The sequence below is a fragment of the Nicotiana tabacum genome, chromosome 22 (assembly GCF_000715075.1).
Source record: "Nicotiana tabacum cultivar K326 chromosome 22, ASM71507v2, whole genome shotgun sequence".
Taxonomy (NCBI): domain Eukaryota; kingdom Viridiplantae; phylum Streptophyta; class Magnoliopsida; order Solanales; family Solanaceae; genus Nicotiana; species Nicotiana tabacum.
In genome coordinates, this window is record NC_134101.1 from 106,625,456 (window position 1) to 106,637,236 (window position 11,781).

At 34.4% G+C, this 11,781-nt stretch overlaps 1 protein-coding gene across 7 annotated transcripts; it reads right to left on the reverse strand.

Annotated features, from left to right (window-relative positions):
• Positions 1-6,498: 6,498 nt before the first annotated feature.
• On the reverse strand, positions 6,499-10,267 carry LOC107824266 (putative WRKY transcription factor 48). 7 transcript variants are annotated; one of them, XM_075244945.1, is made up of 5 exons: positions 9,743-10,267; positions 9,361-9,504; positions 8,765-9,199; positions 8,300-8,369; positions 6,499-6,727 (listed from the first exon to the last, which is right to left on the reverse strand). In XM_075244945.1, exons 1-4 carry the CDS (start codon positions 10,159-10,161, stop codon positions 8,324-8,326), a joined length of 1,044 nt encoding a protein of 347 aa, XP_075101046.1. In that variant the 5' UTR covers positions 10,162-10,267; the 3' UTR covers positions 6,499-6,727; positions 8,300-8,323. The 7 variants fall into 7 exon arrangements, 6 of the variants coding, with proteins under 6 accessions (XP_075101046.1, XP_075101044.1, XP_016506501.1 ...); XM_075244943.1 differs by having other exon boundaries at positions 8,300-8,372; XR_001656819.2 differs by lacking the exon at positions 6,499-6,727 and adding an exon at positions 6,747-7,806 and having other exon boundaries at positions 8,300-8,388; positions 9,743-10,266.
• Between the last annotated feature and the right edge of the window lie 1,514 nt (positions 10,268-11,781).

Here is an 11,781-nt window from a genome sequence, read left to right on the forward strand (position 1 = left end):
ACCCAGATACCGTGTCGCATGACTATTTTGGAGGTGACACACATGCTAGGTGACAGGCGTGTAGGCGTGCACCATAGGGATTGTGACTTGGTCTATCACGTGAGTAGAATCGATTAGCCTACTGTTTACTACGTGTTCCCTCTGTTTTTATGGAAATTGATTGCATTTCATGTTAGAAATCTTGTTTAGGCCTTGTGATATCACTGTTGAGACCCGTGAGGTCGTGTACTTGTTGAATTAACTTCTATTAGTTATTTTTGTTCTCGGTCATAATAGTACTTGCGTATTTTACCTCTGTCCCCTCTTATTTATCATTGATACATGTTATTATCTTTGTTTGGGCTAAATTCTATGTTTTCTGAGAGCCCGAGGGACTGGAGAGGTTGGCGACTGAGATAGGGCCTGAGTGTCGAGCTGTGATCTATGTGAGAGTATATAATGGATCAGGTTTCACGTCGCAACGAGCCCCAGGGCTGATTATTTATATTGGATCGGGTTGCATGCCGTAATGAGCTTTATGGTTGTTTATATATTGGACCGGGCTGCATGCCACAATGATATAGAGCTTGGGCTAAAGGAGCTCCTCCGGAGTCTGCACACCCCTAGTGAGCACAAGTACCTATTGAGGGCTGAGATCCGAGTGTTTGAGCTGTTGAGATGAGTGGAGTGACTGTTGCTTTGAGAGGCTGTACTTGCTTTCAGTTAATTGTTGCACTTAGTTGTTATTTGTCCTTGTTGTACAAATTTCTGGAAGACTTGATATCTGGTTTACTTAGGTACGAACTGATGTGACCTAAATTAATGAATTTGAAAGCATGACTTTTCTTATTTGAAAGATATTAAAATAACTGTATTTGCATAGCTCGTCACTACTTATCAGTTCCTTATTTATTTTTGTTACTTACTGAGTTGGAAGTACTTACGTTATTCCCTACACCTTGTGTTCAGATCCAGGTGAGACTGATCACATGGATCGTTGAGCTCGTGGCACGGTTGACTGCTCGGATATCTACGAGGTAGTTGTCAGTGTCTGCAACCCTTGTCTCTCCTTCCCTTGTTGTCTTTTATTTCTGTTAAATATTGGTGGACTATTTTAAACACCGAATTTTAGATTTGGTTTTAGATGCTCATGACTTAGTGACACCCCGATGTCGGGCTATCTTTTTCACATTTTATTATGAGTTTAACTCTTCTTATGAAATCTCTGTTATGAAAAGTTTTTGAACTATCTTCTTGTAAATTATCAATGTGTTTTGGGAAATGTCAGCTTGCTTAGTCCCACGATAGGCGCCATCATAATAGGGTATAGTTTTGGGTCGTGACACTCGGGCTCCAAACCAATTATGCATACAAGTGTAATAACATCATATAAACTGGCTCTCGTGATCAAAATATCAAAATAATATTTAGAACCATGAATCGAACATCAAAACGCATGAAATTCAGAAGAAAACTTAAGAATCTCTAGGTCACAACCAAACATCCGAATCCTACCAAACCAACTCAGAATGACAACGAATTTTGCAGACAAGTTTTAAATAGCAAAATGGACCTATTCCCAAAATCAAAATCCAAACCCGATAACCATAAAGTCAACCTACAGTCAAATCTAAAGAATTTCTAAACATTTAATTTGCCAACTTTCGGTAAAACAAGTCAAATCAACTTAGGGACCTCCGAATTAAATTTCGAGCATACGCCCAAGTGCAAAAATCATAATACAGACCTACCAGAATCATCAAATACTGATCCAGGGTCATTTACCCAAAATGTTGACCGCGGTCAACTCTAGCCTCATATTTAGTAAAATTTTTTGTTTTCTTCAAATTTCACATAAAAGCGTTTCTAAAAGTGACACGGACCACATACACAAACTAAGAGAAATCAAATGAAGCTAATAGAGTTCTCAGAACACGAAAATAAGGGCTAGTACTCAAAATGACCTATCGGGTCGTCACAGGAGAGCAAGTCCAATTCAAACACTATAGCCTTCAAAAAGTTTAAGGATAGATCCAAAATGAGGGAGAAAGAAGAGAAAGGCGGAAGAAGTTTTAATATCACATTAATACCGTTTGTTAACCAACATAGCATGGGTCTAAACACTTCAAGTGCCAAACCTTCAGGTTACTTATTAGTGTTTTTAAATTTTTTTATTTTTATCAAAAAGAAATTCGAGGAATGTCTATGTATAAGCATTATCAAGGTATTTCTCTCTAAGATTGGAGCTTCTCTTATTTGAAATCTTCCCGTTATTCGGGGTCATATATTATACATAACATATTAGAAAATTCACAAATCAACGAAAACCTTGAGCTATTATTTTCCCGTTAGAAAAAATCACCTTCGCATTATTTGTCTCTACTTGGATTTGAATTTTGGTCTTCAAAATTTTCACCCACTTCAGTAATAGCTAGGCCCCACTTTTTAGTGTAAATAGTCTAATATTCTATATTGAATTGTGTGATTTACCCCTTATTCTACATTAATTGTGATCTACCCCTTATTTTACAAAAAATTCATGATATTCCCTATGCTTGTTGGATCCTCCTCAAGCTATGGCAACTTATATAATTCTTTATGAATTGAAAAACATGAATAGTTTATTTAAAAGCTAGTTTATCTCTACTCCTCAAATTATCCGAAAAATTGGCAAAAAGGTCACGTCGTAGAAGCTTTCGGTCTTTAAGTGATATTCAATCATAAGAAAAGCAGTGTCATATAGCTTTGTAGGCTAGCAAGCTTACACTTCATTTTGTACATAAATCAAGGGTTTTAATCTTTTTGCTTAAAAAAATTAAACAAGAATACAAACGGAACATTAAAAACGAAAAGATTGTAACAAAATTTAGTGTGTAACTGAAGGCAGACACTTTAAGCTTCTGCAAGCACGAAAAAAAATTTGGGTGAATAAAAAATTGTTGAACAACGATAACAGGATTCAAATTTAACTCAAAAAACCAAAACTTTCGCATTTTATGTTATGAAATTTGATAGAGAATTCAAAAAATAGTATACCAACTAAGATTTGGGAGTGCAAAAAAGATCTTGAAAACTTGAGGATGCTGATGAGAGCGAGATAAGCAATCATTGGAAGTCTATAAGACAACCCGAATAAGCCTCGTCTTGCCTACATTAATGCAAAATCACATTACCTTAAACAATTCTTTAATTCAATTACACAACTTGAAACACTGACCTCAGCGGCGGCTATGGAAAGAAGGAGAAAAAAATTAGCTAGTCGTCGCGAAGGTTGTGTTTCTCATTGTTCAAACTTTGGGCTAAACCCCAATACCTTACCTTGGGGGCCAAGTGCACCAACATACAATTTTTTGGGCTGCTGTTTAAGTTTTAATCAGAGTTTGCAAACTATTTAAGAATGTAGCTATCATTTAGAAAGGGCATTCTCCACTCTTCTCCTTCTCGCATCTTCGGCACCCTTAACCTATTTTCTTTTTCTTAATATCCACATCAATGAGGATTTTAGTATCGCAGTCGACCATCGCTCTCAAAGAGTATAAGCTTAGTCACCTTATTCTTACGGGAGTACAGATTGAAGTTTGAACTATATAGTTTAAACTTAAGGACATTGTACTGATCGACGAGACATGAGGCGATGTTAACGTGAGGTTAGAGGTTTGGAGGCAGACCTAGAATCTAAATATTTCAAGTTGAGCAGGACCAAGATAAAATACTTGGAGTGAGATCAATGGTGCGACTCAGGAAGTGGATGAAGATGTGGGTCTTGATTCATAAGTCATCCCTAGGAGATAAAGTTTCAAGTACTTTAGGTCAGTTATTCAAGGGAATGGGAAGATTGACGAGGATGTCATACATCGTATTGGGATAGAGTGGATGAAATGGAGGCTCACTTCTGGTGTTTTGTATGATAAGAATGTGCCACCAAAACTTAAAGGTAAGTTCTATGAGCAGAGTCAGACCGACTATGTTATATGGGACTGAATTGGTCATTCAAGAACTCTCATGTCCAGAAGATGAATGTGGCAGAAATAAGGATGTTGAGATGGATGTGCGAGCATACCAGATTAGATATAATTAGGAATGAAGCTATTCGGAACAAGGTGGGCATGACCTTTGTGGAGGACAAGATACATGAAGCGAGACTTAGATGGTTTGGGCATGTAAAGAGGAAAGACATAGATGCTCCAGTGAGGAGGTGAGAGGGATTAGGCGAGACATGGTGATGCTCCAGCTCACCGAGGACATGACCTTGGATAGGAAGGTGTGGAGGTTGAAGATTAAGGTACAGTGTTAGGAAGCCGAACGTTGTTTTTGGTCATGCTTGTATTGTAGTGCATTACCTAGTGTTAGTCTTGTAATTTCTTACTCTTAGATTTCTGTTATTACCTATCGCCTCTTTCGCTTCGATTTTCTGATTGCAGTACTTAGTGTTAGTCTTGTATGTTTACTTTGATTTTTTGAGTGGTTGGCTTATTGTTGCTCCTTCCTTTTATTTTTTAGGGCCGAGGGTCTTCCGGAAACAACCTTTCTACCTTGTTAAAGGTAGGGTAAGGTTTGAGTACACACTACCCTCTTCAGACCCTACTTGTGGGATTACATTGGGTCTTTGTTGTTGTTATTGTTAGTTTAAACTTAAGGACATAATTTCATGAACATACGCATCATTTTAGTCACCAAATTATAAAACAAACTACATCTAATTGGTCACTACGATCCATGCTTCTTTCTTCTTCTTGAATAGCTTGAAGTTGGAACCACAATAATTGAACTTCAGGACACATTGCCTTGAAGTTTGAACTGAATCAATTGAACTCCAGAACACATTATCCTTGAAGTTTCAACTAAATAAATTGAATTGCAGGATACAAAAGTTGAAATCCTGAAGTTAGAATTAAAAACTGAACTAAGGATGCAATGCTGAAGTTTTGAACGAGAAAAACTGTATTTAAGGACATCTGAAATTGTGAATTGCAAAAACAAAAACAAAAAAAAAAAAAAAAAAAAAAAAAAAAGGATTTCACTGTCCTAAAGTTTGAGGAAGCGGAGAAAAGAAACAATATTTGCCTGCTTTTTACGCATTGGCTAAATATTAAATAATATGCAAGTGCTAGCTAAGACTTAAACAACGGTCCTAAGTAGCTACCTGGTGCCATTTCTACATTGGACAACAAAAGCCCAATGGGTTATTATACTCGGCCTACAGCAGTAGATTAGCCCACTATTCGTCTACTAAAGCACAATTAGGTCATTGAGCTGAGCTATAACATGAGTTTAGCCAAACTAACATTGTTGGGCTGTAAGAAGGTATTTGGGATTTTATAGTCCAAAACATATATTTTTTACTAGATTACAACATTTATGATAACTTCATAGGTTATCTGTACTAGGGCTGAATTACCGTATCGAAATCGCAAATTTTGGTATATGATATTTAGTATTTTGGTATTTGGTTTAAGTTTTTAAAATAATTTGGTTTTAGGTATGGTATTTGGTATTTAAAAAAATAATATCGAAATACCGATACCGTACTGAAGTATATATATTAAATTACATATTACATATATTATTGATTAACATACTATTATACAATACTTTTCTTTGGCATTCATGTTGAGGTTCACAGTAAAGCCCATGTACTTCTTTAGGAAAATGGAGGAACAAGGTAAGATGCAACAAATTCTAATTCTTACTCTCTAGGTTGTAACACAATTTAACATAATGTTTCAACGATTTTAGGGTGTTTCTCACTCCATTACACTTGTATTGTTGTTGCATATATTGGATTAATCCTTGTTGTATTCCCTAATTTTAATAATTAACTTTAAGCAAGTAACATGATATCTCCAATGATCAAATGTATTCCTTTATGTACCTTTTTTCTCTTAGTTGATAATTGATGGTTTTGGACAAAAAATTTGTCAACAATCAGGTGAGCTTAAAATATTTTCATTGAGTACTTTAATTAAGAATATTACAGTCAATGGCTCTATGCACTAGTTAATATTCAAGCCAAATAAACCGAAATTACCGAACCGAATAAAACGAACCAAAACCGAAAGGAGAAACTCCAAACCATACCGAATGCAATTAGGTACGGTATTGGTATAACATTTTAAGAAATCGAATATCTAACCGAAATGACTAAATATCATACCATACCAACCGACGAACACCCTAATTTCTTAATCAGGAAAAGTTGTAGTTGCATTCACCATGAATACGTAATAGTATATCTTTTAGTCGTAAAATAATTCATGAAACCATCATTTTGGGTTCTTCTTTCCCGTAAGTCATTTTAAAGGATCTACTTTTGACTAATTTGTTGTATTTGTTTTTTAATGTGGATATATATGAAGCTTCAGTAAACTTTCATTTGTGACCCTTTTTTTCCACGCATTCTTATCACAAAGCAGGAAAATTACTGGCTAAATAATGAGTTATATATAAAATACAGGAAAATGTCACTAACGTGATATAAGAATAAAAAATGACTAAAAATACATTAATATCCAGCTACGATGAATATTTCAATGTAGCGTCTGGCAGAGAATATTTGAAAATTTATGTCCCTTTACAGTTAAACCCAATTATTTTTGTTGAATTCTGATTCCTTATGTAGAATTCTCCAGCTTTAACTTCTTCCATCGCATTCTTCAGTCTTTTGTTTCTTCTTAAATACAAATCGGATGTTTTTAGCATCCATCACATATATAGAATGTTGTTCATTAAGAAATTTTCCTGTAAAAGCCTTTTAAAAAAGCTAAGGTTAAATTAGAAATAAAAGTTTATCTAGTTAAATCAAACATATTAGTCCCTACATATCTTAATTCATTCCACTTGTTTAAACCAAACATATGTTAACATTTTGTCAAACTTAACATTCAAATTATCACCGAAAGACCTCTTCCATACTCACCCAAATTCTACTATTATATTAGTTCTCAAAAATAATTTTCTCAAAAATAATTTACCAAGCATACAACATATTTTAGATTTATATCCTTGAGTACTTTGAAAAGTTTAAGGTAAACATAAGGGTGAGTACATCGAGTGATAAGCACATGCTTTAGTATCTTAGAATTCAAGAAAGAGGCTTGGAATACATGAGATAAAATGAGGGCAAAAAAGGTAAAATAACTTTAAACGTACAGATGCGAGACAATATATAGATGGCTTCTTTTTAGCTAATTACAACTTTCTACATTTTAATTTATATGAACATATTTGACTAGACACAAATTTTAAGGAAAAAGAGAAAATTTTTAAAATTTATGGTTGTAAACACCCCATAATATTTGTGAAACGGTGGAAGTACTTGTGAAATTGCCTCAACAAGACGAATCCAGCACAATTATAACAACAATTAAGCTATTTCAAACTTTTGGTTAATTGGAATGTTTATATCTAAAACCAAAAATAGAGGAATATATAAGATTGGCGTGCTTTTGGTTTTCATTCAGATTGAAACATGCAACTTAAAATGATTAATTTTGAAATTACATAGCTCTGTATATTTATAAAATGAAGAGAAATTAAGGAAGGATGGAGAAGAGGAAGGTGGAGGAGATTAAAGTTTGCATCTCAATAGTGTAGGGAAGAAATGATGCCTGGCCTGAAGTAGCATATAGTATTGAATTGAAGTGGACATTTCAAGCAAAAAGTCTGTCATATATATGGACATGGCTGTCCAACTCCAGTGGTAAGTACATAACCCTATTTACTCTATACAACTATATGCTTTAATAAGATCTTCAACAAAATCTGACGCCATGCTCCTATATATATATATGAGCCATCAAGCTGCCACCGTCACCTCTCTATAGAATGCTAAACAAGTGATGAAGCATGATGTCAATATACTGTCATTTGGGATGCTGTAGATCAAGAGTACTAGCTAGCTAGCTCAAATGTTATTAGTTGCAACCTAGCTAATTAAGATTATACGTAGGAACATTAATTAAGGCCATATATATATATATATATATATATATATATATATAACAATACTAACTTGGTGGCTACCTTAGTGGAAGTTAGAAATTGATACCTTTATATATATAAGAGAACAACAACTATAATTTCTAATTATTTTCATATATAAAATAAGCGTCGTAAAATTTGATTGGCGTGATATACAAGAAATGGTGAAATTTTTTCTGGTTTGAAAGTCTCTTATTTTTTCCCATGGAGAGGTAAAAGTTGGAAAAGAGAATATTGTAGATATAGAGACGAATTTCATCCAAGAAGAAAAGAGGGAAAAACTGATAAACATGTGGTTAAAACAAATAAATGTGGCATTGTTGATTTTGGGGGTTCTTACCTTAGCATATATATTCCCATCGAACTAGCTTTGAGATTTCATTGACAGAGTGCTCAATGAGAATGCCACCCTGCTACATATATACTCCGCTGATGTCAACAACAAATATAATGCACATGCATGCAATTCAGTAAGCGAAAGTAGAAAGGGAAATTAAGGATATACAAAGATTAATTAAGAGCCAGAATCTTCAATAACATGAAATTAAGTAGAAAGAATCCTGCTACATATAACCCCATGCATAAATGAAAAGAAGTTGCTATGGTTAATTAATTAAAAGCTAAAAGCTAGTCATTGTACAATAACAATATATAATCAAGAAATTAAAGTTGTCTAATTAATTAATTAATGGTGGAGGGGGTTGATATCTAAAGATTATAACCCGCTTACCCTCATCATTCAGTTAAGAAAATAACATACCAAATTAAATGAAAAAGAATAAAGCCCATATTTTTAGTTTCCTACTCTTGTTTTGGATCTCTCCTCATTTGGGATGGCACCATGTCCTGCAGAAGCCCATGATCTCTAGCCAAAGAGGAAGAAGAAGAAGTAGAAGGCGAGAACCTTCTCTCTTGTGATGAATATAAGGAGGAATCACAAGTACTAATAAAGTTCATCGGTAATGTTGGTGTCTGAAAATAGGTCGGTTGTTGTTGTAATGCTTGATAATGGAATTGTGGGATAAATAAAGAGGAACCACCACCATTGCCGCCAAGACCACCAATTGAGCCACCGTAGGCGGTGGTTTCAGACAGAATGCCGATGCAGCTGCGAGGCGTAATGGGGCATGGATGAGTGTGAATACCTTCATAAGTTGTAACTACTATTGAAGTATCTTCAGATGACCTTTCCACTCTCTTCTTCACACCACATGTTGCGGTGGTGCAACGATAGTAGCTCCTTCACAACAAACAATTAATTTTAGCAGGGTTACTACTAATATATAAATATTAATCCAGTATGATTATAAAAGAAACGACAAGAGCATTTATTTTTCATTAGTATTATTATGTATGTTGTGTTTGCGTGTAGGTGTGAATATATATATATATATACAGTACCTGGGAAAGGGGCTGTTTTTTACTGCTTTTTGGCCGTACTTTCTCCATCTAAAACCATCATCCAAATGATCAACTTCGCTCTTTGTCATGAACGCAAATCTCGGCTCTCTTTGCCTCTTTTGGTTCTTCTTCTTGGGTTTTAACCTAATTAAGACACCAAAACCCCATCTTTTTATTTTTATTTTTTCCAATTAAAATAAGAAGACGAAATAACTACAAGGGAATCAAATCATGCATAAAAAACCCCATAAATCAAGATCTATCTTCCTGGATTTTGTTAGTCAACATTTACTAATTAATGTATAGAAGAACATTTATATTTAAAAAGAGGACTTCATGTCTTTAATTATCCATATATAAAATAAAATTAAGGTAGGCTTACTGTTTCTTATTCTTGTGTTGATCATCACCATCTACTGTTTGAGTGTTGGGCTGTAGTTGATCATCATTGGCAGCAGCTTCAGTTGATGATGAAGAGATGGAGGACGAATTAGGAGTATTTACAATCTCAGACGACGGAATCTTATTGACTATTTGTGATGGTACCAATAAAGGTACAGCTGGTGGTGGAGGTTGAAGCAAATCGAATGTAGAAGGAGTAGTAATTGGATGAGAAGAAAACATGGTTTCTATTAAGCTTAAAGAAGAACCCTTTTCAGTTTCACATGTTGGCATATCAAAGATGCTTGATAAAGAATAATTATTCGCCGGAATCTGATCGGAAAATGTGGAAATTTCTAGTGATGAAGTGTTTGGTTTTAGCTTGTTTTCCTTGTCCGCCATGGACTTGATCAAAAGCATAGATTCTTCTTCTTTCTTATTGCAAACAACAAAAGGCAGAGAGAGAGATAGAGAGATATAGACTTCACTTTATGTTTGCGTTTGGGTATAGGATTTTTTCAGACTTTTTGCTGAGTTGTGGTTACTTTATTTGTTTGCTCAACTGGTTGGTCCCACTCCCATAGCGGAAAATTTGGTTTTCTTTCACCTAGGAGTTTGAGGTTGACCGGTAAATGCCGGTGGAGTACGACCGTGTTCAAATGGAAAATAATTGGTGCTTTTGACCTAAGTTCTTTTATTTAATAATTTTAAGTCATACTGTATATATTAACAATGTAATAAACTATTTATGTCGTCAAATAATTTAATATATTGTAGTATTTTTTAAGTGACAAACCAATTAACCCTTCTAATTAGAGTTACATGTAGTTTTTTAAACAATTCAACTGTGTAAATAATTCTTTTTTACAATGATATACTAGGTAAGTTTATTTATTTGACCATTGTAATTCAAACATGCTATGTCGTTAATTTTATTTAATGTCCTTATTAACCAACAAATGTGACAACAAAGTTTATGTTAATTTTATACATGACTGCAGGTATATGCTCGACGCAATGAGCCAATCGACCGTTAGGCACGTATACCGTGAAGGGAACGTAACCAAGTGGCGCATGCACTGGCTAAATATGGGAGCACCTGGAACTCACATACTTATGCTGAGTGTGAAGATTATTTCTGAAGTGAACCACATTTATTTGCTTTCTTTATTTTCTATAAAATCCTTTTAAAGATTGCATCATTAAGATCAGTTCCATGTTGTAATAACACTTCTTATTTTCCTGCTTAATAATAAACTTCTCTATCTAGCAAGTAAAAAAAATGTGCTCTGTCGTGTAAATGCATTTGAGCAATTAACAGTGGCGGATACACCTTTGGACATATGGGTGCTGAAACACCCATTGACTTTGGCCAAATTATATAATATATTCTTTAATAATACCTAAAAACTTCACTAATTGATCATGAGCACTCACTATGACCATGCTTGGCCATCTAGAATTTAAATTAAAATTAGTGAAGCACCCACGTCCTATAAATCTTGGATCCGGCACTGGCTTTAAAATATTCTCTACCATACGTACTGTATGTTTTAAGCAATAGGTAAAATAACCTATTTAGATTTTCACATCATCAATTCCCTATCTATATATTAAAGAGATTTTTGAGGGATCATTATGAGTTGTTTAGGACGATGGTTACAGAATTAATTAGCAGGCTAAGAAATTTACCATTGTTACATGCTAGGAAAAAAGTTAGTTTGAAAGATAGTAACATGAGAGATTGGAATTGCAACTATTACTCTACTTATTCTCTTTCATTTTCATAGTGCAAGTATTACCACCAACGAAATTTCAAAAGACAACAAATAATTAATAACAGCTATATATTTCATAATTATTGAATGCTTAATCATAAGATATAGTGTCATTATACACGTTGCTATATCTCCATAGAGGAGACTAAAGATTTGTTGAGGGGAGCTTTTTGCAATAAATGTTAGCTAGGATTAAGAGGACCACCACTCCGGCGAAATAGTCGGCGGTTTCATACGCGGGGTTGTTGACCGGTTACCGGAG

Excerpts from the sequence above, each read along its gene's own strand:
- LOC107824266 (XM_075244943.1), bottom strand. The coding sequence starts at position 10,161 with ATGCTTTTGATCAAGTCCATGGCGGACAAGGAAAACAAGCTAAAACCA. Across the intron at positions 9,200-9,360 it reads AAAAACAGCCCCTTTCCCAG|GAGCTACTATCGTTGCACCA; the intron begins GTACTGTATATA and ends TTTGTTGTGAAG. Across the intron at positions 8,373-8,764 it reads AGGAGAGATCCAAAACAAGA|CAGGGTGGCATTCTCATTGA; the intron begins GTAGGAAACTAA and ends GTATATATGTAG.